Here is a 27754-nt window from a genome sequence, read left to right on the forward strand (position 1 = left end):
AGCTGTTCACAGTCACACCTTTGACACAGCTTTGTGACCACAGCCACAAATTCATGGCAGATGGCAGACTGAATAAGAGGCATCACTCTACACTGATGAGACAGTTTGGTTTATTAGAAAATATAATAGAGAAGCTGCATTTGAGGACATCTCCTCTGAAGCAGAGAATACAGTGCAGTCATGTGTTCTTAAAATGAAAGAAGAACCAAACTGTGGAGTATGTCTGCATTTGTTCTTTTGGATGGTTAAAACCTCCAAACCTATTTATATATTACTCCAAAAATGTCAAATCTCTCTTCAGTCCTTCTTCTCTCTTCCTGCTCGCTGTCTGCACTGCCGCAGGATGCAGCGTATCCCCACCCACCACAAAGCAGCGACGGTCATCAAAGCGACCAGCAGGGCAGCACCGGTGTCCAAGCTGTGGTACTGGAACCAGTTCAGGTCGTATGATGCCAACCGCAGATGCCTAGCTCCACCATGTCGCATAACAAACTCCACCCAGAAGACGGCGGTACTCAGTGGTGTTACTGGCTGGTCGCGGTGCACCGCTGACAGACGCTGCATGTTGGTCCTGTAGCTGTGCATGGTAAACAAACAGGAAGTCATATGACAGTTTCACTGTTAAACAGTAGTGCACTTTTACTGTGAAGGAATCAGGTCAAAGACAGGAAATAAAATGTTATTAAACAGGTCCAAATGTACAAAGATGAAACTATTAACAGGAAATATACAAACACAATTCCACACTAAAATCACCTTTACCTTGGCTGGTTTGTAACGACGTGCAGCGCCTCTGCCAGCTCCTCAGCTGTCAGATGGTTGAAGTCCAGGACGATGGCGGTGCCGAGGCGGCTCATACGGGCGAGATTATCAGGCTGATCGCCAAACAGTGGCACGCCCACCAGAGGCACACCGTGAAACACAGCTTCATACAGACCGTTAGTGCCGCCATGTGTCACGAATGCCTTTGTCTTTGGGTGACCTGAGGACAAACAAATGCAGAGCTTTTATTGTGAAAGAACATCACAATCCACCTGAGGAAGTTAAAAAAAAAATAAGAGGCCTCATTGGGCTTTTGTTTCAAAATCCCATGACATCATGAATGAGTCATACCCAGCAGGTCATCAAAGGAGCTTGCAAAGAAAAGCGTCTGGACTTCTTTAAGTTGCTTGAAGACGTTTCACCTCTCATCCGAGAAGTTTCTTCAGTTCTAAGGTCAAATGGTGGAGAGTCCCAGATATAAACCTAGTGGGAGTGTCCCCCCACAGAGGGACAAAAGGACCCCCTGATGATCCTCTAATCGCCTGAGCCAAGGTGTGAAACTGGGTGTGGGTCCCAATCAGCCAGAGTTTCGGGTGAGTTCATTGTGAAACCTGGCCCCACCCTATCATGTGATTTCCTGAGGTCAGATGGCCCAGGATGTGAGTGGGCGTTAAGGCGTCTGGGAAAGGATCTCAAAACTGGATTATAGATGGCAGAGAGTTGGTGTCGTAAACCACCGCCTCTGTTCAAAGATGGTCGCTCACAGTGGACATAGATGGCTTCTTTCACTCCTCTTTCAAACCATCTGTCCTCTCTGTCCAAAATGTGAACATTGGCATCCTCGAAAGAGTGTCCTTTATCCTTAAGATGCAGATGGACTGCTGAGTCTTGTCCTGGGGAGGTGGCTCTTCTGTGTTGTGCCATGCGCTTGTGAAGTGGCTGTTTGGTGAGCGACCATCTTTGAACAGAGGCGGTGGTTTACGACACCAACTCTCTGCCATCTATAATCCAGTTTTGAGATCCCTTCCCAGACGCCTTAACGCCCACTCACATCCTGGGCCATCTGATCTCAGGAATTCGCATGATAAGGCGGGGCCAGGTTTCACAATGAGCTCACCCGAAACTCTGGCTGATTGGGACCCACGCCCAGTTTCCCACCTTGGCTCAGGCGATTAGAGGATCATCAGGGGGTCCTTTTGTCCCTCTGTGGGGGGACACTCCCACTAGGTTTATATCTGGGACTCTCCACCATCTGACCGTAGAACTGAAGAAGCTTCTCGGATGAGAGGTGAAACGTCTTCAAGTAACTTAAAGAAGTCCAGACACTTTTCTTTGCAAGCTCCTTTGACTACGATGACCTGGATGACTGAGAACCTTCACAGACATACCCAGCAGGTTGTTCTGAGGGATCCAATCAGAAATCTTTGTGTTTGGCGCCAATGCAGTTGGAGCCTCGCCACGGTAACGCCAAATCACCTGAAAGGTAGAAAACACTCCTCAAGTCAAAGATGAAACAAACCATCTGAGCTTCTTCTGCCTGCAGGTATTTTTTGATGATTAATCCAGAAAGTAATCAGTGATGTAATCAATATCTGCTGACAGCCCAGTCCCTGATTGTTTGTCTGTGAGTAGGTGGAGCTTCTGACCTTCTGTGGGATCTGACCGAAGGCGGTGGCGATGATGTTAGCGTGCTGCATCGTCAGGTTGGTTACCATGGAGCCGAAGGAAGCCACAATTATGCCGGCATCACCTGAACTCTGCACAAATGCCTCCAGGTCCTGGAAGATGTGACATCATCATTACATCAACACTCACCTGTCCCATTTCAGTATAAAAGTGTGTGCAATCAGAGCTCACACCTCTGGCAGCTGATTGGCTGGTTTGCAGTGTAGACCGCCCACGTATTTGAAGTTTGGTGGGGTCGGCCGTGGCGTCTCAATGTCCCAGAACGTCCTGATGAGCCACACGTCGGCCTTCCCCATAGTCTCACACACACTGCTGGGAGTTCCTGTCCATACAGGAAAGAAGGGATATGACTTCAAAATAAAAGCTTGTAGTTGGCTACTTTTATTTCCTAAATTTCACATTTAGTGGTGAGAAAAGGTGCTCAATTCCTCATTACCTTTTTTTTTTGTATGTTTGTCACATTTATATGTTTCAGATCTTAAGAAAATTTTTAATATTAGACAAAGATAACACAAGTTAAAATGCAGTGTTTTAGTCTGGAAACGGTTATAAAGCATTTTTAAAGCTATGGAACTCCAGCGAACCACAGTGAGCACCATTATTCACAAATGGAGAAAACATGGAACAGTGGTGAACCTTTCTAGGACTGGCAGGCTGACCAATATTACTCCAAGAGCACATGAAAGACTCATCCAAGAGGTCACAAAAGACCCAGGAACAACATCCAAAGAACTGCCGGCCTCATTTGTCTCAGTTATGGTCATCGTTCATCAGTGTTGGGGAGTAATGGAATACATGTACCGCCATTACGTATTTAAAATACAAAATATGATTAACTGTATTCCGTTAGTCAGTGTTGGGGAGTAACGGAATACATGTACCGCCGTTACGTATTTAAAATACAAAATATGAGTAACTGTATTCCGTTACAGTTACCGTTTAAAAGGGTGGTATTCAGAATACAGTTACTTTGTTGAAATAAATGGATTACACTGCGGTACTTTCCTGTTTCATTTTGTCGCGGGTCAGGACTGTTTGGGTTTTGTTTGACAGCTACGTTCTGTTGTTCCAGGCGGCAGCGTTACGGTTGCCATGGTTACAGGGCGACGCTCTCTCTCTCTCTCTCTCTCTCTCTCTCTGCGACTGTGTGTTTCCTGGGTGAGAGAGCGCCTTTTCGTTGTTGTTGTTGTGCTAAGCTAACAGGCAGAATGCTACAAGCATAGCTCTAAAGAATGTAGCATCATGGGCAGTGTAGTCCGTGTTGCAGGGAGAATGGACTGCCATACACGTTATGGGTCTGTGAGTGCGAGGAAAAAGGGGAGTGGAATGGTACGAGTTGTCATCGAGGAAAAACGGGAGCTGGAAGGATGTAAATATAATAATAACCACTTCAGCCAAGAAGAGTGCCTGACGAGCCCAGTTGTAAGTAAGCTATTAAGACTCGACTGTACACCGTGTTCGTGTTTTCCTCCGAAAACAATAAGTTCCGTTGGAGCAGTCTTTCAACGCCTCTCTCTGTCTGTCGCAAGCAAAGTTGACCCACACAACAAAGTAAAACTATTTTTCGGCTACGAGCCGACAGGGACCCCGCCGTATTAGTCAGAGGTCCCTTTACTACGGTTCGGAGCCACGGACCTTCAGTAATAGTAATAAATCACACAGCAATAGTACATTCATGTAGTTGTAAAAAGCATGATAATATATTAAGTAATCCAAAGTATTCAGAATGTGATACTGTCATTGAGTAACGAAACGGAATACGTTACAGAATACATTTTGGGGCATGTATTCTGTAATCTGTAATGGAATACATTTTAAAAGTAACCTTCCCAACACTGGTGTTCATGACTCCACCATAAAAAAGACTGGGCAAAAATGGCCTGCATGGCGGAGTTCCAAGACGAAAACCACTGCAGTGCAAAAGGAACATAAAGGCTTGTGTCAGTTTTGGCAGAAAATATCTTGATGATCCTCCAGAGTTTGGGACAATACTCTGTGAACTGATGGGACAAAAGTTTAACTTTTTGAAAAGTGTGTGTCCCAGTACATCTGACGTAAAAGTAACATGGCCTGTAAATGGTAAATGGCCTGTATTTGTATAGCGCTTTACTTAGTCCCTAAGGACTTTGGAGTGGTCCAGTCAAGGTCCTGACCTGAATCCAATTGAGATGCTGTGGCATGACCTTACAAAGGTGGTTCATGCTTGAAAACCCTCCAATTTGGTTGAAATACAACAACTCTGGAAAGATGAGTGGACCAAAGTTCCTTCACAGCACTGTAAAAGATTCATTGCCAGTTACTGCAAATGCAACCTGCTGCCAAAATGCAAAGAGAGCCCCGACCAGTTATTAGGTAATCTGGCAATCACATTTTCACACAGGGACATGTAGGTTTGGATTTTTCCCCCTTAATAGAAAACGCCTTCATTTAGAAACGGCATTTTGTGTTTCCTTGTGTTATCTTTGTCTAATATTTCAATTTGTTTGATGATCTGAAACATTTAAGAGTGACACACATACAAAAAAATAGTAAATCAGGAGGGGGACAAACACTTTTTCCCACCACTGTGTATCAGATAATGACATTATGATGTGACCTCTGACCTTTGATCTCACTATAGTATTTATTCACAGACAGCTTCCAGGCAAGTTCAGTTAGCGTGGATGACGCCACATATGTCACCATGTTGATCAGTCTCTCCACGAACGTCATGCGGTCGTTGTATGGAAGAGGAGCTAATGGAACATAAGATGGTGGCAACGGGGCGTGGCCACAGTGTCGCTCCATAACACTGCCAAAGCTGAAGCGCAGCGAGAGGATGAGTGGCACGCCGAGCATGTCAGCCACCAGGTCGCCACACATTGCAAGGGGGTCTTGTAGGATAACATCGAAAGCACTGTCCTGCAGAGTCGCCATCAGCTGCTGGTTCTTCAGCACCCCATCACACTGCTGCCTCCCAAAGTCCAGGGTGCGGCCCATGAAATCGTTCATCTTCATGATCTTTTGCAGCGGTGAAGAGGTGTGTGACTCGTACATAGAGAACTGGATGAATTCGTGCATGGTGCCCACATATTCCTCCCTGCTATATGACACCTGCAAGTGAAAAAACACCTGATCAGGTTTATTGTTTAGTTACCGCCCAGTAATGGTGTGTAAACTGTCAGCCTGGAGATTAAAGACAAGATAAAATAAGTCATGAAACATGGAATAAAAGCCTCATGCAATTGGTGTTTATGAAGATATACTGTGTTTGGCTTTGTGCATTATGAACAAACATCTCCACTTTGGCCTTTTCTGTCCAAAGGACCTTAATCCTGTTGCCCAGTGGTCGGTGTATTTTGGGTTTTCAAATTAGGTTCAAACATCTTTAGAATTTTTTCTTAAGTTTACATTTCATGTATTAGTCTACAACTTCTGTTATATCCTTTGTTGGTTGATTTTGGTATTTGTAGTAATCTTTTATTTTGAGTCCAACTAGTTTTTGCTCCTTTCTTGCTTATAGTAGTTTGCATTGTAATCCTGTTTTAGTTTGTTTGTTTTGCCACTCTCTGTGTTCCCTTAGTATTTTTCCCTCCTCTGTCAAGTTGCTTGTATTAATTTCATTAAGGTGATTGTGTTTTCTCTGTTTAATTATTACTTCCTGTTTTACTTGGAGAGAATTTGTGCTCCTTGTGCTTTGCTTTTAGTTTTGCTTCCTTTGTCTCGTCTGCTCTGATTTGGTTCACCTGTGTCTTGTTCTCCACTTCCCCTAATCACCCACCTGTGTGCATATTGTCTCACTCTCCTTTTTTCAGAGTGTCAGTTCATCTCCCCTTCTTGTCTCTCAGCTCCAGTCGCTCCTAGTCCAAGTATTATTTCCCAGTTTATGGCTTTGAGTTTCATTTTGTGTTTTATATTCCACATTGTATTTTCCCTGCAGCAAAATGGCTCATTGTGAGTTTACCACAGCCTGCCTTACATGTCTGCATTTGGTTCCTCACACATCTCGCACTTTGCAATCTTGAAAGTATACTCTAACCATAAAACAGCCCCCGCAGATGCTATTCCAGAGGAGTTTGGAGAAATGGTGGAAAGCTTATTCAGGATTGCATTCACAAGTCCTTTGATTTAAAGATTCTATCAGTCGGGCTAAGAGGCATTGACACCATCCTCAGGGACAACCCATGATTACTTCAGTTGCCTAGGATTTCTAAACACATTCTTGGTTTCCACAAGAGAATTGATACGAGTCCCCTCACTGGCTCTGCATCGTCACTATTTCCACAGACTGGTTTTTCCTCACCTGGCCCTGCATCCTTTTTGGCAAGCCAGTGGTCAGAGGATGAGGAACCTTTCCCAGATCATCCCGCATCTGTGGTCAAGAAAGAACACTGCACTTGCCACACCAATTCCTTTCCACTGTTAGACTGCTCTTCTGCCTTGATGCCACTGCTCAGCTTTCCAAATGCACCACTGAACGACACAGGAAATCATTCCTGCCCGTGGCCATCTCTTGTACAACTCCCTTTTTTTTTCTGCTCTTGCTCTTGACGAAGGCGGTCGCACTTTTCTCCTCTCCTCCTCTCCCTTAGCTTCCCTGCTTAGCCTCTTGTGTCCTTGTCTAGTCTCGTATTTTTGTATTAGTTTTCCCTGGAACACTCTCTCACAGTCTGTTCTTTAAAACCTAAAAGAGGAATTATGGATTTGATCAACTGGTCCCTAAATGCAATTGACACCCCTTTCTCAATGAGAAGTTTGGGCTTGGGTGAGCCTGAGTGCTGAAGATATCTACCTATTCCGAACCATGGTAACAGGGTTCTTGCTGAGCTGGCTTGGCCCTGACTTATCGAAGAATTAAGGAAGCGGAACCGGCTGTTCAAATCCCCACAAGGCTGCCCGCTGGGATTGAAACGATGGGAAGAGGTGTGAGTTTCTCAAAATGGGCTCATTGAGTGCAGCACAGATAAGATCTTGGAGAGGCTACGGCTGTCGTGAATACTCAGAATAAGATCTCTGACTGCAGACTGGATTACATCTTGGAAGGGCTCGCTCGGAATAACATCTCTGAGTGCAAATTGGATTACATTTTGGGGAGGCTCACTGCGGTCGTGAGTTCACAGAATTGGCTCTTTGAGCACAAGAATGACAACATCACAGAGCGCAAGTTTGATAACATCATGGCGAAGCTCGCGGCTCTCCAACGGGAGATTGAGAGACCAGTGTTGGACTGTTAGAACTGCTTTGAAATTCATATGAGCTGTTCGCACTAAAGTTAAAAGTTAAAAGCACCATCACTTCATGCGGATACCCTTTCGGCGCCAGCTGCGGTCTCAAGACTGGAGCCGAACAAAAACACCCTGATAATGACTGTGTTTAGTCTGTTCCTTCCCATTCCCTACAAGGCCACCTGGGTTGGCTGGAAGACTGTTTACTTAGCCTAGCAGGGCGAAGGACACTGTCTCAGCTGAACTCTGGACACGCACACACATACATATACACTGATACACACTCATCCCCCCTCCCTTTCCAAACGCCTTCGATGCTTGTTCCCTCCTGGGAACACGGCGGGTCTGAGTTTCTCTGATTCTGATTGCTGGAAACCCAAACAAAACACGCAATAAGAGGCTCTAATGTAAGTGTCCTGTTAATGTTGGTGGCGTCAGTTACACAATGGACCCAGAGCCAGCACAGCAGAGCCAGCAGTGCAGAGGCAGGAATGCATTTCTTAGTTGGACACCACTTCATAAGAAGAATGGGATGGGCGAAACTTCAGCATCTTCAATATACTATTGTTGTGTGATTTTTATTACTATTAATGAAGGCTAATGACGGCCATCGAGCTAACATTGTTAGCTGGTGTTAGTTGAGGTTAATTCATTGACTGCAGACTGTTAGGCCATTTCTAAATACTCAAGTACGCGAGTCCGTAATCACGTTTTCGCTAGTCCGGACTTCACAGTTCACACGGGAGTCTGGACTTTCCGAGAACGCAGCGCGATCGTTCTACAATTGGAACGGTGGTGTACTTGATGACACCACAGCTCGTGAGTTTTTATTGACATCCCCTCTTAATTTAACTGTGATTAATATTTGCAATATAAATGACACATGACATTAAAAAGAAAAAAAAATACACATGATGTAGTAGATTTCTTTAAGAAAAAAAATAGCCTAATTTTAAAAAGTATCTTAAGCACTTTGGCAAAATTCACTTTTATGTATCATCTGTTTCATAATGTCTAATAAGCTTCATACAGTTAAGCACAATCACTTCCACAGGTGAAGACGCTGAAGCTGGACCAGGCGAGGATGAAGACGCTGAAGCTGGACCAGGCGAGGATGAAGACTCTGCAGGTTCCGCAGGCTGGATGGCTCCATCAGACCCTCCAGCGGAGACTATTACAAAGCCAGCAGGCATGGAGTCCTCTGGCAGACATGAAGGCAATGGGTGCTGTGCTGAGCACTGGCTCTGCCCAGACAGCGCTGACACGGAGTAGTTCTCTGGGGGCTGCTTAACCTTCAGGGGTCCAGAATCAGCTGGGGACTGAAACCTAGCCTCTGGGGAGGCCCTGGAGTGCAAAACTGTGCCCAAAGCAGCTAAAGTGCGAGAAACACCCTGGGTGGAAATTTGATTTTCTCCCTGCATGGAGTGAATGAGTGACACTGGAGACAGAAAGAGTGATGGAGCTAGCGGCGACACTGGAGCCTGGGCTACGGCAGACACTGGCGACACAGGAGACTGAGCTGAAGGTGGCTGCTGGGCAGTTAACTGAGCTTGTGGCTGGGCAGCTAAACGATCTTGAGGGTGGGCAGCTAGCTGAGCCGAAGGCTGCTGAGCAGGTGAATAGCTGTTCACTTTCGTATCTGCCACAAAAAACATAGCCCCGGAGTAAACAGTTCCACAGTCCAAAACAGGAAAAGAGTCCTCACTCACCAGAGCCGGCGATTCAGAAGTCCGAACGTCCGGCTGTGGGTGGCGCGCCAGCGGCACGATTGTCGTTTCCTCGCCACAGACAGCTCCGACAGGCCGGGCAAAACCACATCCAGCGGGTCGGGCAGCGAGGCAGTAGTGGCTGAGAGAAGGTGTGGTGTGTTGTGGCGAAAGGCCTGCATGGTCGGGGGAAGCGATTCCAATAGCCATGGCAGGCCGGAAAAGAGCCGTTGTAGCTGGCTTTCAACGGCGCAGCGAAGCTCTTTCGGAGGGTTTTCCCAGCCACAGCCTGAGGAGCATCTCCACATTGTAGGTAATGTCGTCCCGGAGCTCCTCGGACGGGTTTAATGCCGCTGGGTCCATGGTGGCTGGCTCGTACTGTCACGGGTTGCCGAGGCAAGCCGTGTGTGAATCATTTAGGACCCAAGATGCGGCAGCTCTGGTGCAAGTGAGTTTATTTAGCAAAAGTAGATACAAACAGAGATGGTGAGGGTGAGCTTAAAACTAAGAAAACCTAAACTTACTCACATAAGACAAGGACCTTCAGAATAAAACAGGAAACTAACAGACACAGAGAACCAGACAAGACACTGAACTGAACAGACAGACTCACAAGCAGAGACAGTGACACCATAGACAGACAGAGGGAACACAGAGAAGTGGGAGCAGGCAGGCACAAAACAAAACCCTAACGAATGGCAAACCGAACCCAAAGACATCACAGAATAAACAAGAACACAGAATATTATAAAGAAACACAAAACACTGAGTCGTCAGACTCAGGACTAGGGATGAGTATCAAAAACCGGTTCTTGTTGAGAACTGGTTCCCACTGTTTCAATTAATTGGAATTGTTTGCCATTTTTGCAAACGATTCCCTTATCGATTCCAGTCGCCCCGAATGACGTCACCACGTTGCGGAGCGTCATTTACCTCGCAGGAAACACGGCGCGTAAGCGGCTCAAACGCTCAAAAGTTTGGTTATACTTTACGAGAACGGATGACAACAGGGCAACTTGCAATACTTGCAAAGTAGATATTTAATTTAAGGGAGGAAACATTACGAATATGCAAAAGCATTTGCTCACAAAACACGTGATAACCTTAAATGAATGTCGTGTTTTTAATTCCGCTCCGGACTCGTGAATCTCAACCCAGCAGCAGCGGTAACGTTTGCACGTCCTCTCCCGTTAATGCGGCAGGTAAATAATCAACTAACAGTGCATATTATGTTAGCGCGATCTGCCTTATTACAAAACCTGCCATTACTGTGCATTTAGGTGACCATGATGAGAGAGACAGACAGAGTCTGGCTCAGATGCTGCCAGTTCTCGCTGCAGTCTACCGGTAGCGTCTCCTTTCAGGCCAGGATAGACGAATGTCACCAAGCAGTGACTAAGTTTGTGGTAAAAGGCTTGAACCCATTTGCCACAGCAGATGCCCCCGATTTTAGGTTAGTGAATGTGTTTAATTGTAGGCAGGGACATTACTGGATATTCTTGTGTAATTGCTACAGAATAATATTTATTTTATTATTTTACATTTACAATTTTTTTTCCTGGGGACCCTGTGACACCCCATTGAAGAGCCGTAGGCTGGATCTCTTAAGATCTCACTGTTGGGTTTGTAAGGCCATGTTACTCCTAAATTTCTATCTTGTTCAAAGAGAAGATATAAAACAAAGTTCCAAGCTAATCGAACTTAGTGTTCTCCTTTTTTATAAAGAATCGAATCGTTAAACAGAATCGAAAATGGAATCTGAATCGTGAAAATCTTATCCATACCCATCCCTACTCAGGACCATGACAATATTAAGTAATCCAAAGTATTGTAACGGAATACGTTACAAATAACATTTTGTGCCATGTATTCTGTAATCTGTAGTGGAATACATTTAAAAGGCTCCTTCCCAACACTGCTTTCTGGAGGAAACCAGGTCTTGTTAGGTGAGACGGCATCCATTCCACTTTGGATGGAGCAGATTTCTAGAAGTCTGGCTACATGGCTATGGAAGAAAGCAGTCCTACATATTTATTTAATATGTGCATTGAAGAACATATCCTGGTCAAAAATGACTCCAAGATTCTTCACAATGTTACTAGAGGCCAAGGTAATGCCATCCACCACTGGGTTTTTGGGGAAAAATTGAAGACTAATGAATCTGTAAATAAATAAACTGTTGTGTTGGGTGTATTACAGAAGCGATTTCATTCTCTGTGCTAGCTAATGCAAATGGTCACATAAACCTTTCTGTTTTCAAGTGAGTAATAAATAAATCAGCTATTTCTGACTCAGCTGGTATTAATTGTGTTCTTGTATGTATTAACATTGAGACTGGTGAATTGTATATAGAGGTTATCTTTTGGGTTAAAAAAGCCTTCTGATGTCAGAATTGAGTTGAGTGTTTCACTCTCCAATAATGAATTACCTGAGCTTATTTTTTCTACCTCTGCTCATTGAAAGTCTGAGCTCTGTTTCTGAGTTAGCAAACATGATAACGACTTTACCTGAATTAGGTGCTTCAAAGACTGTTTCTGCTAAAGCCAAGCCATTATTGTTTGAGCCTATAGGGGCTAAAACTGTTAAAGTTTTTGAGAAATGAATAATAACATACCCGAGTCTCATCAGCAACTGCTCATTGTGTGTCTCAGTCAGCTCATTCTAAGTCCATTGGTGATATTCCTAAGCAAGCCCTAGCAGAGCACTGCTTATTATGCTCCTGAGCCTGGATTCCCAGAGACTGTTTACTCTTCACTGCTCACTGCCTACATTCCTAAGACTGTTAGTAGGGCATATGTGCAGGTCCTTCCAGACAATATTTATGTATCACAACTTGCACTCTTAGAGACTGATGACCTACCCGGGGCCTCCCCTGAGTATGAGAACCCTACACCCATCCTCACTCCCTGAATGGGGGTGGCTAGGGTCCAGCTTGTTCCTGCACCCAATGTTTTTTTCCCAGGGTGGGGGCAGGTGGGTCCCAGCTGCAGCGTCAGTCTCTAAGGAGATCTGCATGTTCTGCAGCGCTGCCATAGCCTCCACAGTCAGCTATGAGTCCAGTCCTAGCCTACGCAACCTTCACTTGCATCGGCTGGGGCTGGCATCAGCTTTTTGCGTCCCCCGAGTCTTCAATATCCCTGGCTCCTCAGCAGAACCTATCGGTCCCATGCCACCTAAGTCAAAGGTTCCCGCTCTGCCTGAGAGTGCAGGGCCTGAGCCAGAATTCAATGTCCCATGGCATTTGAGTCACAGAGGGGTCCTCACCGACACTGTCATAGGTGGATTCACAGGGGACATAAGTTTAACACAGAAGGGAAACCCTTCTGACGGGAAGAGCAGTGGAGCAGCCAAGGGAAGTAGTAAACATAAACACGAGTTGCTAAAACTATAATTTATTTTTAAAGAAAGCACTAAAATACTCTGGCCAGGCAGGAACATGAAGTTAAAAACATTAAAAGTAATTAAAACTATACAGCCAAAATGCAATGGCCTAAGCCATGGAGGTCAAGTCCCATAAAAATCCAAACGGTGCAGAAACCAACAGGATCGTCGCCGTCCTGTCTGCCTCTTCATTCTGGTGCCAACTAGAAAAAGGAGAGAGGGCCAGCGGCAGTCACCATTCTTAGATTCCACTGGAGGTTCGTCTTAGACGGGATGGATCGGGACTTACCCTGGATGGGCAGAGCTCCTAACTCCGCCCACCACTGTGTTGTGCTTCACACGCGTAGCCATAATTTCACCGTCCCGGGGACATAAGGCACCATCCCGCTGCCTCTTAATCCCCTGCCGTGGGCCTCTCTCGGCGAGGAGCTACCTCCCGTCAACACCAACACAGACCTCTCCGCTCAGCCCCGATCACTCTCTCCAGTGTGCGGTCGTCTGCGATCTCCGGTCTCGTTCTCCTTTGCCGCATGCCTCGGCCAGCTGCCTATAGCCGGGCATCTGTGCCGCTCTGCACGGCCGTCGCCCACACCGGTTACCACGCCATGTCTCTCCTCCTCTTCCCCTCTCACGCTCTCTCTTATTAAATAGCTATCTCCAACCCCAGGTGTGCCAGGTTAATGATCAGGAAGGGGGCGGTGGAATGGGCATCCCCCCGGAACAAATCACATAACACAACATAAGCATGCAAAAACCCAATACAATAAAACACTACATGCTAAAAATATCAAAGAATAAAACTCATCACTACATGCAAGCAAATAAAAATATCAACTTAAACTTTGTCCATTCCACCCTGTGACATCACCATCAGTGTCCAGCCAAGCCACCAATAGTGCTCGGTCACCTTCACTGATGGCAGCCTCCAGAGCTGGCCTGTTTCCTCTCACATTGATGCTGGCCCCAGGCCAAACCACCAGAGGTGGTCCACCTTTGCTAGCCACCTCTTTGCCGATCAGTGAAACTTCATGACTGGTTTCCCGGACAATTCTCTTTTCTCTAAACTCCTCTGTGATAGTGCCTGGGTCCATTTTATGGTTAGAGTATACCGTCACAAATTGCAAAGGGTGATGTGTGTTAAGAACCAAATGCAGACATGTAAGGCAGGCTGTGGTAAACTCACGAGCCATTTGGCTGTAGGGAAAAATACAATGTAGAATATAAAGCACAAAACGAAACTCAAAGCCGTAAACTGGGAAGTGATACTTGGGCAAGGAGGGACTGGAGCTGAGAGACAAAAGGGAAGATGAACTGACACTCTGACAAAAGGAGAGTGAGACAATAGCTGTGTCCCAAAACGTCGGCTGCATCCTTCAGAGGCCGCATTTGAAGGCCGATTACGTCACAGCCAGGCGACGAAGGCTGACCCAATTCGTCGACTCCTTCAAATGCGGCCGACAAATGCGTCCTTAATTTCCCCGAATTTGAAGGATGGGTCGGGTGTGTCCTTCGTGGCCCGCCATAGCCCAGCCAATTCCAGTTTCCAACAATGGCGGCCGCTACTAAGTTTTAATATTACTCTTATTACTCTTTCTGGGTCACAAAATAAACTTTTAACATATTTTCAGGCGAGAAAGTAGCTGTGTAAACTTTAAATATCTGCTTGGTTTATCAAGACATCGCGTATTTGTAAAAGTGCTCCGACGTCTGTTACCCACCCGCTCGATAGCTAGCCGGGGGGTTCAATGGTCACTCGACCCAGCGAGAGCAGCGGACTCCTGGCTTCATCGTTTTCAGACCCCCGCTGTCTTTACCTACTCAGGTTAAACATGATATATAAGTCACTCAGATAACTTAAAAATGTAATTGTTTCCTTTTTCGGTGTTTTATTTGTTCCAGAGTAAATCAGTTTGGCTGAGATCAAAGTTGTTATCTTAGATTAGATTAAATAAAACTTTATTAATCCATCGGGTTCCTCCAGGATTTTCACACAGCTGAATAAACGTCAAACAGAAAACTGATTAAACAGAAGTGTGAGACGGTCGAGAATTTATGCCAGTGTCCTGTTATATTTTAGATAGTAAGGAGCAGACGGCTGAGATTATTAAACTCCACCGAGACAGCTGTGACGCAAATCTGAAGGCTAAACTGTCCCATTTTACAGCCTCGCAGTTCCGGCTTTCTTGGTCTTCGAAGGACCCGGCCCACGTAGACCGCGAAGGCCACGTCCTCCAAAGGATGCAGCCTACGTTTTGGGACACAGCTAATACAAATACAGGTGGGTGATTAGGGGAAGTGGAGACCGCTGTGGAGAACATGACGCAGAAAAAGCATTTGACAGAGTTAACTGGAAATTTCTATTTGCAACTTTACACAAATTTGGTTTTGGATCCTCTTTCATAAACTGGTTAAAAATATTATATAATTCCCCAACAGCTTGTGTTAGAACAAATGACCAGACATCCTCCAGCTTCTGTCTCTTGAGGGGCACCAGGCAGGGATGCCCACTCTCCCCTTCACTGTTTGCAATTTTTATTGAACCACTAGCAGCAGCAATTAGACAGAATTCAGTAATTAAGGGCATAAAATGCAAGAACGTGGAACATAAAATCAGCCTTTATGTCACGGTCCTGGGTCTCCTGACCCAGCGTTTTTAGTTCTTTGTGATTTTCGTATTATTGTACTTGTGGGATTTATTCTATGGCTTCTAGTTTTGATCCCTTGCCCTTCATGTCTCCCTGTGTGCCCCTCTATGTATTTATGAGCCCTCGTCCCCTTTCGTGTTTATTCCGTGTCTCCCCTGCCTGTTATGTTGGTGTTCTACTCGTGCTCTCTCTCCTCCTGTCTGAACCTCTGTGCTCCCTGTTTCACCTCTCCCGTCAGTGTTCAGTTCACCCCGCCCTGTCTCGTTATGGTTATCGGTGTCACCTGTGTTCCCCGTGTGTTCCCACTCCCCTCGTTAACCCTCTGTGTATTTCTGTCTGCGTCTCCCTCTGTTCAGCGTGACGTCGTCCCTCATGTTGTGTGGATCTCCCTGTGTCTCTCTGTGAGTTCTTAGTTTGTAGTTTTCCCAGTTTAGTTTTGTATTTCCTATGTTCTGCCATTCCAGCATTAAAGCTGTGATTTTGAGTTCATCCCCGTATCTGTGAGTTTTGCGTTTGGGTCCTCCTCCTGCCTGCCACACAGCCGAGCCTTGACAGTACGACGTCACCAGTAATGGACCCAGCAAACTCCCTACGGAACCGGCAGCGAGCAGACCCCGCCTTCCCTAACGAGAGGAGAAGGCAGGAGGCTCGGCATGCCCGGGAGCGCGAGTCTGCCTTCTATGGGACTCGATTGGCTCTAGGTGGGCCGCGCAGCCTCCAAACTGCAAACGCTGCTGCTTTTTCCCCACACCGTCCCACGGTAAGAAGAGTTGGAGGAGTCAGCCTATCGCCTGCCACAACTCCTCCGGCATTTTCGACTTCTGGTTCGCCTCTCCGGTCGCCGCCCACGTCCCGCGCAAAGAAGAGGGTTACTCGGCGGTCGGGGAGTGGTTTCGAGCCGACGACAAACGGCCTTACCCCGCTGCAGGCTTTTGCGCTCTACCTGGGACTTCCACGCTCGGAGCTGCACAAGCTCCCTGTCTCTCCGGCGCAGCCTGGTTCGTCATCGGCTCAGCCAGCCGACATCACCGAAGTGCCTGCGCCCACTGCCTCGGGAACTCACGGCACAGTTCCCGGGAAAACACGACGCTCACGCCGTCGCCACGCTAAAGCTACTGAGCAAGCTCCGGTGGTGAGTGAATCTGACTGTTTTTTCCATGCGAGTTCCAAGCCCGACCGTCTCGGACAGTATTCGTTTTCTGAGTCCGCTGTTTTTCACGTCCGTAACTCACCAGAGAAGAACAAAAAGGTTGAATATGACCGTGTTTCTAGGCCTCATACTGTTTCTACGTTCGCCTCCGCTTCTATTACGCACGAGACTGACTTCATCACCACTCTAGAGACTGCTGTTCATGCTAAATTAAAGAATCCTGGCACTATAAGCCCCGTGCGCGTCATCCCTGAGGCCATTAACTCTGGGTCTGTTAATTCTGGTCCTGCAGTGCCTACCCTCACGCCCGTGTTTGAGAGCGACTATGTTTCCTGTGCTCCTCCCAGGTCAGCAGCAATTAACTCACAGACAGATTATTTCACCGTAGAGAAGCAAAAGACCGTTTTTGAGCCGCATACTTGTGAACAGCACTGTGAAGTTAACAGTTCTGCGGTCTCTGTACCTGCTGAGTGTGAGACTGTGAGTGGTGTGTCTCCACTCCTGGACTATGCTGCTCCCCAACCTGTATATTTAGAAACGGTCTGTGTGACTGCTCCTGTGTCCATAACGGATCCCTTTGTGCCCGGTATTACAGACTCTGACTCTGCTAAACCTGGATCTTCCTGTGCAATGACTGTTTTAGAGACTGCTACTCCTAAGATGGACAGCTTAAGGCCTACAGAGTCGCTAGGAGTGGCTCGCCATGAATCTCTGTTAGCCGCCCGGCCCGAAGCTCAGTCGCCACCTCCACCACATTCAGCCTCGTTTCCCATAGCACAGTCACATCCACAGCCTGACTTACTACAAACCTTATTTCAATCTTTAGCCCAGTCAATAGCTCAGTTGGTAGAGGAATCATCGGCCTTATCGTCAGCTCGGTTTCCAACTTTACAACCATCACTGCAGTCTCCAGTGTCCCCAGTGCAGTCCCCAGTGCAGTCCCCAGTGCAGTCCCCAGTGCAGTCCCCAGTGCAGTCCCCAGTGCAGTCCCCAGTGCAGTCCCCAGTGCAGTCCCCAGTGCAGTCCCCAGTGCAGTCCCCAGTGCAGTCCCCAGTAGCACAGTCACCCACTCAACCACCAGCACCACAACCGTCACTACCTCTAGTTCATTCCCCTGTGGAGTCATTAACTCCACCACCTACTCCACTCTCACCACCACCGTTACTACAGACATCAGTTCAGGTCCCCGTGTGTCCGGCAGCTCAGGTCCCCGTGTGTCCGGCAGCTCAGGTCCCCGTGTGTCCGGCAGCTCAGGTCCCCGTGTGTCCGGCAGCTCAGGTCCCCGTGTGTCCGGCAGCTCAGGTCCCCGTGTGTCCGGCAGCTCAGCTCGCACCTGAACCTTTGGCCCAGTTCCCCGTAGCAGTGCGGTTTTTTAGCCAGCTTAACATTGAGCCCGGGGTCCCAATCCTCTCTGGCTCTACATCGGCTCCTGCTGGAAGCTCGGATGAGCTCATCCAGGACTCCGCGGCTCCCACGCCGCCATCTACCTCGTCCGCTGGGGGTTCCAGTGAGCCCGGCCAGCACCTCCTCGTCTCCGCTGGAGGGTCCGAGGGGCCCGTTCAGCCTCCTGTCTCCGCTGGAGGGTCCGAGGGGCCCGTTCAGCCCCCTGTCTCCGCTGGAGGGTCCGAGGGGCCCGTTCAGCCCCCTGTCTCCGCTGGAGGGTCCGAGGGGCCCGTTCAGCCTCCTGTCTCCGCTGGAGGGTCCGAGGGGCCCGTTCAGCCTCCTGTCTCCGCTGGAGGGTCCGAGGGGCCCGTTCAGCCTCACGCCGCATCAGCTGGAGGGCCCGAGGAGCCTGTCCAGCCGCCATCTGCGACCGCCTCGTCATCACCTGGCCCGGCCTCAGCCTCTGCAACCTCGCCTGGCCCGGCCTCAGCCTCTGCAACCTCGCCTGGCCCGGCCTCAGCCTCTGCAACCTCGCCTGGCCCGGCCTCAGCCTCTGCAACCTCGCCTGGCCCGGCCTCCGAGCCTTCGTCTGCCGCAGCCTCTTCAGAGCCTTCGTCTGCCGCAGCCTCTTCAGAGCCTTCGTCTGCCGCAGCCTCCTCTTCAGAGCCTTCGTCTGCCGCAGCCGCCTCTTCAGAGCCTTCGTCTGCCGCAGCCGCCTCTTCAGAGCCTTCGTCTGCCGCAGCCGCCTCTTCAGAGCCTTCGTCTGCCGCAGCCTCCTCTTCAGAGCCTTCGTCTGCCGCAGCCTCCTCTTCAGAGCCTTCGTCTGCCGCAGCCTCCTCTTCAGAGCCTTCGTCTGCCGCAGCCTCCTCTTCAGAGCCTTCGTCTGCCGCAGCCTCCTCTTCAGAGCCTTCGTCTGCCGCAGCCTCCTCTTCAGAGCCTTCGTCTGCCGCAGCCTCCTCTTCAGAGCCTTCGTCTGCCGCAGCCTCCTCTTCAGAGCCTTCGTCTGCCGCAGCCTCCTCATCAGCTGCCTCGTCTGGTCCAGCCTCCTCATCAGCTGCCTCGTCTGGTCCAGCCTCCTCATCAGCTGCCTCGTCTGGTCCAGCCTCCGCATCAGCTGCCTCGTCTGGTCCAGCCTCCGCATCTTCTGCCTCGTCTGGCCCTGCGCCCACCAGGCCATGGCCAGCACGCCTGAGACTGGAGGGCCGCCGCTGCCTTCCGCGCGGTCGGCCTCCTGAACTGCTCCGTCGTCTCCTTCGTCGCCGCCGTTGCCTTGCGCACGGTCGGCCTCCTGAACTGTTTCCGCGTCGCCGCCGTTGCCTTGCGCACGGTCGGCCTCCTGAACTGTTTCCGCGTCTCCGCCGTTGCCTTCCGCACGGTCGGCCCCCTGAACTGCTCTGTGTTTTGGGTTGTTTTCTTGGGCTCCGGTGTTTTCTGTGCTCTTTGTTTTCTGTTCCGAGCCCTCCGTCCTGGGCCCCCGCCGCCCGCCCTGGGTTGTTTTCTGTTTGGTTTTGTTTTTCTGTGTTTGGGCTGTCTGGAGCCAGCCCTTGAGGGGGGGGTACTGTCACGGTCCTGGGTCTCCTGACCCAGCGTTTTTAGTTCTTTGTGATTTTCGTATTATTGTACTTGTGTGATTTATTCTATGGCTTCTAGTTTTGATCCCTTGCCCTTCATGTCTCCCTGTGTGCCCCTCTATGTATTTATGAGCCCTCGTCCCCTTTCGTGTTTATTCCGTGTCTCCCCTGCCTGTTATGTTGGTGTTCTACTCGTGCTCTCTCTCCTCCTGTCTGAACCTCTGTGCTCCCTGTTTCACCTCTCCCGTCAGTGTTCAGTTCACCCCGCCCTGTCTCGTTATGGTTATCGGTGTCACCTGTGTTCCCCGTGTGTTCCCACTCCCCTCGTTAACCCTCTGTGTATTTCTGTCTGCGTCTCCCTCTGTTCAGCGTGACGTCGTCCCTCATGTTGTGTGGATCTCCCTGTGTCTCTCTGTGAGTTCTTAGTTTGTAGTTTTCCCAGTTTAGTTTTGTATTTCCTATGTTCTGCCATTCCAGCATTAAAGCTGTGATTTTGAGTTCATCCCCGTATCTGTGAGTTTTGCGTTTGGGTCCTCCTCCTGCCTGCCACACAGCCGAGCCTTGACACTTTATGCGGATGATGTGTTACTCTTTCTCCAAAATTCACAAACCAATATCTCTGGGGTGATTGAATTGATAAACTCTTTTGCAAGAATATCAGATTACTCAATTAACTGGTCAAAATCTACAGTCCTACCGATTAATTGCTCCTTCCATAATTCCTCTTCTACACCACTGCAATCGGGAAATATAAAATATTTAGGTATTAATGTTTCTCCCAAGCTTGCAGATCTAACTAAATTAAACCATATCCCACTTTTAAAGAAGGTAGAAGATGATCTGGCTAGATGGAAATGTCTACCCATATCACTCATGGGAAGGGTTGCCGCTATAAAAATGATGGTCTTACCAAAAATAAATTATTTATTCTCAATGATCCCAACTAAACCGCCACAAGATTGGTTCAGATCTCTAGATTCATGTATGTCCAAATTCCTTTGGAAAAATAAACCCCCACGTATAAGCTTAAAAACACTACAAAAGACCAAGGATAAAGGAGGACTAGAACTGCCTAACTTTCAGCACTACTTCTTAGCCAACAGGCTTCAGTTTATCTCAGGATGGCTAAAACATACCCTCTTAGATGAACCTTGGCTAGATGTAGAACAAGCACTTTGCAATAATCTAGAGATCTCAGACCTACCATTTATCAGCTCAAACATCCAACGACATGAATGCTTTAAAAGCATCAACATCAGCTCTTCTCTGACAGCATGGTGGGAGTTTCTAAAATTGACGGCGTCTTCATTAATCCCATGCAAACGTACACCTATCTGGAACAACCCTGACATATTACAAAACAATAATATGATAAACTTTTCAGATTGGAGTGATAAAGGAATCAAATATTTAGAACATATACTAGAAGGAACAGAATTTATTTCATTTGACGGACTAGTTACACAATATGGGATCAACAAGAAAAGATTTTTAGAATATCAACAAATTAAATCCATAGTAAAAAAGAAATTTAAACCGGGTCAAGTTGAACTACAAACACCACCAAGTGTGGTTCAATTTCTTACTCTTAAACCCCCCAAATTACTATCCAAAATATACAGAATGCTTTCTAAAACAGATGAATCAATATCACTTCCTATTGCAAAATGGGAAGCGGATTTATCAGTTAACTTAGACCTAAACTTCTGGTCTCAGATTTGCTTAAAAACCTTTCATCTAATTAGAAATCCCAGTCTTCAATTAATTCAATACAAAATATTACATAGAGTACACTATACAGGTCATCGGATGTTCAAGATGGGCTTTACGTCTACCAACAACTGCTCACACTGCCAAACCAATTCACCGGACAATTATATCCACGCTCTTTGGTTCTGTCCACCAGTTCAGAAGTTTTGGCGCGAGATATGTGAAGACTTATCAAAGTGTCTGAAATGTAACATTCCAACTTCCCCCTTAGTGTGTTTGTTGGGCAGCTTAGATAATGTCACTTCAGAAAAGAATATCGCCCATATGGTTTTCACTGCCCTATGCATAGCCAAGAAAACAGTCCTCATGAACTGGAGAAATAAAAATAATCTTAATTCTAACCAATATAGAAATTATCTATTAGATTACATTAGTCTTGATACAGCCTCTGCCACCACATCAGATCAATTGCTCTGGGCTCCTTTGATCAGCTCCATCACCTAGTGGGGGTGGGGGGTCATAGTTTGGTCCCGCCTTCACTGTTGTGATTGGTGTGGGGGTAGGGACAGGCTTAGGGCATCGGGGGGTTCCCCGGAGGCATCTTCCTTGGGGGGCTCAACCCGGGGTAGCGGTCATGTCCGGTTAGGGGCTCTGTTGGCTCTCCGGTGACTGTTTCCTCGCGGCTGCGTGCAGCGGGGCTAGGGGAGGGTCTGTGCTGACGGACGTGGGTTACTGACCTGGTAGCCTGGCTGGCCCTGGGTGGGTCCGGGATGGGCGTGAGGTTCTGGGGGCGCTCCGTCTCTGGGCTGGGACCCGGACCGGGCCTCGGGGGCTTGGGTCCTGGTTGGTGTGTTGCCGGGGTTGTGGGCGGGTGGGTGCATGGGGCCCAGCCCTGGAGCAGGGTGCCGCCGGTGCGTCGAGCCACCTGGGGGGCTCTTCAACTGGTGGGGGAGATTGTCACATCTTGCAGGAGCTTTCCTCTCCTCAGGAGCTGCCTCTGCAGGAGGGGGAGATACAGGAGAGGTGGAGGAAGATCTCAGCCTGGGTGTTTATTGTCTTATGTAGTCTGGAAGATGAGTGGATGGTGGGGTGGGTGCAGTTTTCTCTGTGGTGGGGTTGGGTGGACTGTCCCGGGCTCTGTGGGGCCGGGAAGCGCTGCTGCACTGGGCCCGGTCTGGATGGGCCTGGGCCCCCTTTCCCTGGCGGGTCGCGGAGTATGGGGGTGCCTACTGGGGTCAGCGGGGGAGCTGGCCCCAGGGAGGGGTCACTTGCCCCTCCCTTCCTTCCCTCCCCATCTCCAGCTGCCTCCCTCTTCCCGCTCCACCACAACCACCCACACATGCAGGGCCTTGGAGTAGGGGTATGTCACCAGGGTGCAGAGGAGGCTACCCACCCCCCCCCCCCCCCCCTCTGTCCCCTTCTGGCTGCCTCTGCCTCAATTTTATCCCACAACTTAGACATTCACATTACTCACACTCTCATTACACATACATATAGGATCTTGGGGGTGGGCACGATACACGGAGTCCAAAGTACCATCAGGGTGTACACCTCACCCCTGGCATCGTTGCCCACCTCTCAATTTTAAATACACGTAGACATTGAGGGCTAGCAGGAGGGACTATGCGCTTACCTGCTGCTCTCTGGCAGGTAGCTCCATGCCCTCCTGGGTTTAAAATGCACCTTAGAACACACATGCATCAACATTACAATGAGCGGGTGGAGGGAGGTTCGGAGTCTTCTCTCACCCCCGTTCTCTGCGACCTGCTGGAGCAGGGGGGCTAGGACTAGGAGGAGGAGTTGGCCGTCCGACTGCGGTCTGGAGTGTGGAGCCTTCCTGCTGCTGCGGAGTCGGGGCGGTCTGCCTCCCCCCACCGCAGGGAAAAGGGAAACACCACCTGGGTCTGGGTGCAGTTCCCCCCTCCAGGGGCGGGGGCACCTAGACCCGGTTTGTAGAGTACGCTTGGGGAGTGTGATCGTGTGTACAACGTCTCTTTATGTCTGTCTCCACGTTGGTTGAGTGTGGAGTAAGTGCATATGAGAGCATGAGGGTGGGAATGGATGTTTGTGTCTGTGTGTGCCTGTATGTCTGTGTCTATATGTCAGGTTGGGTGTCAGGCGCCACCTCTCTGGGGACATCTCAGGCCCTCCAAGGTTTGGAGGCCTATCTCCCCCTACCACCACTTCCCCTGCCAGTGGCGGACCCCCTCAGACATCGGTGCGTTGGTGGTTCTTTGTGTCCGGGGATGGGCGTCCAGGTACACACCGGCTCACTCCTTGGCGGCCGCTTATCGGGGCCTGGAGCCTGGGGCTCGCTCGGGCCACTTCGGAGGTGGGGTGTCCCCGGCCTCTCGGCCTGGGGCTCGGTCACTCAGGCGCAGCTGGCTGCCGGCGGAGCTCACGGGCGCGTCACTGCAACTCCCCCTGGCTTCTGCTCCGTGGCTGCTGAGTGAGCCCTCATCTGGGACTCTCCTCAGCTCTTTCCGGGACAGTGGCGCAGCTGCCCCTCTGTTGGTCTTCCTTGGTCTCTTGTGTTCTGGGGGCCTCTGGATGTCTGGAGTTTTGATCTCCTCCACACCTGCTTCACGCCCTGGAGGACGGGGCTGTGGCCCCCCCACACCCTCTAGCAGATTATTACATGAAGGAACCTTTTAAAAAAACAAAAAACAAGCGCGTCCATGCTCACAGGTGTACACACGGGTGATCACACCCACAAACTACACCCTTTTTGGCTCCTACCTCAAAGCACACTGTGTTCTGTTGATCTTATGTGCTGCACAATAATGTTTAACATTTAGTATTTACTGTCATATTCCCATATATCATTGTGATGTTGTTTATTCTATTACTCTTGTTCTCTTCTGCTTGCTTTCTTTTTTCTTTCTCAGCAGGTGATCCAGGTGATTGATATATGCATTTTTTTTCTCTGCCCGTTCTGTTGGTTTTTGTCTTTTGCCCTTCTCCCCCGTCCCTCTTCTCAGCTGTTTCTCTTTCCCTCTTTCTTTCTCCCCTTCTTTCCCCCAGTCAAGTCTGTCCCGTATTCAGTAAGTGAAAATAAAATAAACAATAAAAGGTGAATCAAATGGACCATTACGGCAAGGCTGGGATGGTCAGTTTGGTAAAGTAAATCTGTTGGGCATCTTTCTTTGCCTTTAGACAACAATTCTGATGGCAAAAGAGCCAAACGGGACAGGCCAAAAAAAAAAAAAAAGAGAACATGACACAGGTGAACCAAATCAGAGCAGACGAGACAAAGGAAGTGTGGTGAACACAAATGTGCTACCACATTTTGGTAAATTTTATTATTTTTAAGAAAAACATATGTCAGCAATTAAGACAATTATTATTTTACATTCATTACGTGTAGTCCATAACAATTGAGGAGAGTAAAAGTGAGAAATAATAAGCGGAACTGTTGACACTGTAGTCGTTCGCCCGCGGTTGCCTAGAGCGGACCAACTTCCTGTCCTCTCAGATGCAATTCGGGAAAAGACACGAGTGCTCCTGTGATTCTTTCTCTGAGACGCTACCTTTATTTTTACAGGTCAGTATCGTCTTAAAAATACAGTGTATGAGGGTTTTGTGCCTTGTTCTACTTCGGTGTTTACTGAGAGTTATGTTGACACCGCCGATGTAACCTTAAGTGGGGTTTAGTTGAAAATTACTGAAGCGCGGCACCGCAGCGGTGGTAAAGCCGAGCCGCGCAGCCCCAGGTCTCGCGAGAGTTACCGCGAGAGTTCGCCAGCCCGCGGGATGTATTTAAACTTGGTAAACTCCATTTAACAAGCAAATATGTGTGTGTGGTGCTCCAATTTAACTGTAAAGGCCCTGACATCAGATTATTCGAGATTAAAATATCTTGTATATACTTTATGGTTCAAGTGATGTGGAAATGTTAAGAATAAGCTAAGAATGAATGTACATTTATGTTGTTACATTGCAAAGTAATACATCCAGGTGTGTTTTGTCTAATCTAGTAAGATTTATGCACTTATATCAGATTTGTGGATAACCTATTTTGAGTTTGCCCTATATGTGAGAAAGCGCAATAAGACGTTTAAGGCATTATTTGCTATCTGCACTGCTGATGTAAATGAGTGAAGGAATAGTGTGGTTAACAGTGTAAACTGGAGAAATGTAATGACCATAGATGCATATATTTGCCAAATGCCTTTTATTTACCTTTTACAGTTATTGAGCATATCTGACAAGTGAAAGCACTGGATGTAAATTATATTTGTTGATCTGAAATAAGAGATGCAATTCGGGAAAAGACACGAGTGCTCCTGTGATTCTTTCTCTGAGACTCTACCTTTATTTTTACAGATTTGTATTCTTTTTGTTATTGTGGTCTTCACATCTGGGACCCGTAACAGAAGCAAAACTAAAAGCAAAGCACAAGGAGCACAAATTCTCTCAAAGTAAAACAGGAAGTAATAATTAAACAGAGAAAACACAATCACCTTAATGAAATTAATACAAGCAACTTGACAGAGGAGGGAAAAATACTAAGGGAACACAGAGAGTGGCAAAACATTAACTAACCATGGGGAACACAGGGAAGGCAGGATGAAGTGAAACAGGAATACAATGCAAACTACTATAAGCAAGAAAGGAGCAAAAACTAGTTGGACTCAAAATAAAAGATTACTACAAATACCAAAATCAACCAACAAAGGATATAACAGAAGTTGTAGACTAATACATGAAATGTAAACTTAAGTAAACAATTTAACAGAACTTTAAAACCCAAAAACACAGAATGCTGGGCAGCAGGTTGCAGACCATGACATCCAGCAGCCTTGTGGTTTGTCCAGATGCAGCTTTGCAACCATAAATCATGCTGCAATGTTCTTTTCAGAGAGAAGATGATTTCTCCTGAAATCCCTTCAGCCATATTTGTTCAGTGTGTTTCAAATTGTGCTGTTGTGATGGCATCAGCCACACATGGGTAAATCAGTCCATTTGTTCACTTTATTAGTTTGGTTTGCAGTTTTTTTCCATTAATATAATTCATTAATCATTTTATTTAAACCGAACACTGATTTTATGAGGCGCACGCATAATAGCATTGTGTGGTTTTTCTAAAAATGTTTTCTGTTATATTAATTATGTTTCTCTTTCTTTGAGTTACCTGGTTTTGGGCGGTGGCTGTTTCCTGTCTGGGCAAAAGGCGTGGCTGAGGAGCCTGAGAACAAAATGCCTGCTCAGCAGGGCCAACGTTGTGCTTATCAGGAACAGGGGTGTTTTAGGTTTACTTATGTTATTCTGTGCTTAGTTAATATTAGTGTGTGTTTTTATTTTCCCCTATTGTGTGTAAATGGTTTGGCCAAACCACTATAAAAGCTACCCTCTTGTCTTTGTATCTAGGTCAGTTTGTGAGTTAAGTTGTGTCCACTTTGTTTGTTTAAGTTTCTAGAAATTACTTTTTGTGGAGTTATATTTAGTTGGCCTCTTTTATGGGCCTGCTAGTTATGTTTTTGAATTTTGTCTTTTGAACTTTTTTGAGGGTTAAAATGAAGAAAACCCTTTTTGAAGACATTTTTTCCTGTGTCCTCTATGCTTTGGCTGCTTGGTCCCTCACAGCTGTCATGAACTTACACTTTTAACCTGCTTCTCACAGGACTGTAAACACACAGTGGGCTAAAGCTTTAACAAAAAACAGGTACCAGCATACTACAGGAAAAATTCATACAATTATTAGGAATAATTAAGATTGGGACTTCTGCAATATCACAAATATTCAAAGCCTCTAGGAAAATTGCCATCAGAAAAATAATGAAATCAAAACTTAAACCAAGACTCCAAATATTAACAGACCTCAGCACTGTGACACCACAGAGTGGAATAGAGAAAAGATAACAATAAATATCTAAAATTGATGCAGAAAGCCTGAGTGCATCAACACATTATTTTTCACTTGAAATTGACCCTGTGATGCTGAGTTAGATACGCAGTTAATAAAATTAATGAATGGATGTTTTCTGAGAAAAAACATGATTTCTTCCAGACAAAGAAAGTGAAAGTGTCTGATGATGAAACTTTTCATGGGAGGTACTACAAACCCTTAACTAATGTGTAGCAATGTTCAAAGGACACTAATATCCATGGAAGTGATTGTCAGTGATTGTCAGGGATCTTCTTTGGGTGACTACAAACACGCTGTATAAACACCAGTGTTACCTTGAAGACCAGGAAGTTGAACTTGGCAGCGTCGCGGCTGTTGTTGTAGTTGACAGACGGCGATGCATCGGGCACTAAGATGGTGACCGAATGATTCCTCTTCACCAGCTCCTCTATGATGTTCCGCATGTTCAACCAATGGCTGAACTCTCCTGGAAATGCCAGAACATGGCCACCATGTACCGGGGAGACGGGATGAAGGAGCAGGAGGGTGAGGGGAAGAAAAAGAAGAGACGTGGAAACCTGCATCATGTGTGAAACAACAAAAAGATCCTGAGTTTGTGAGCAAATCCAGTCAGACTGAAACTGCAGGTCCAGAGTCCAATCTGCTCAGAGGTCAGCTGCAGGTGAGAGCTGTGCTCTGATTGGATGA

At 47.5% G+C, this 27754-nt stretch overlaps 1 protein-coding gene across 1 annotated transcript; it reads right to left on the bottom strand.

The window, feature by feature from the left end:
- Positions 1–93: 93 nt before the first annotated feature.
- LOC113026302 (UDP-glucuronosyltransferase 2A2-like) lies at positions 94–27749 on the bottom strand. Its single transcript, XM_026174922.2, has 7 exons — positions 27382–27749; positions 5052–5541; positions 2622–2770; positions 2409–2540; positions 2151–2238; positions 763–982; positions 94–577 (listed from the first exon to the last, which is right to left on the bottom strand). Exons 1-7 carry the CDS (start codon positions 27631–27633, stop codon positions 298–300), a joined length of 1611 nt encoding a protein of 536 aa, XP_026030707.2. The 5' UTR covers positions 27634–27749; the 3' UTR covers positions 94–297.
- Positions 27750–27754: the final 5 nt, after the last annotated feature.

The sequence above is a fragment of the Astatotilapia calliptera genome, chromosome 7, assembly GCF_964374335.1.
Source record: "Astatotilapia calliptera chromosome 7, fAstCal68.1, whole genome shotgun sequence".
Lineage (NCBI taxonomy): Eukaryota > Metazoa > Chordata > Actinopteri > Cichliformes > Cichlidae > Astatotilapia > Astatotilapia calliptera.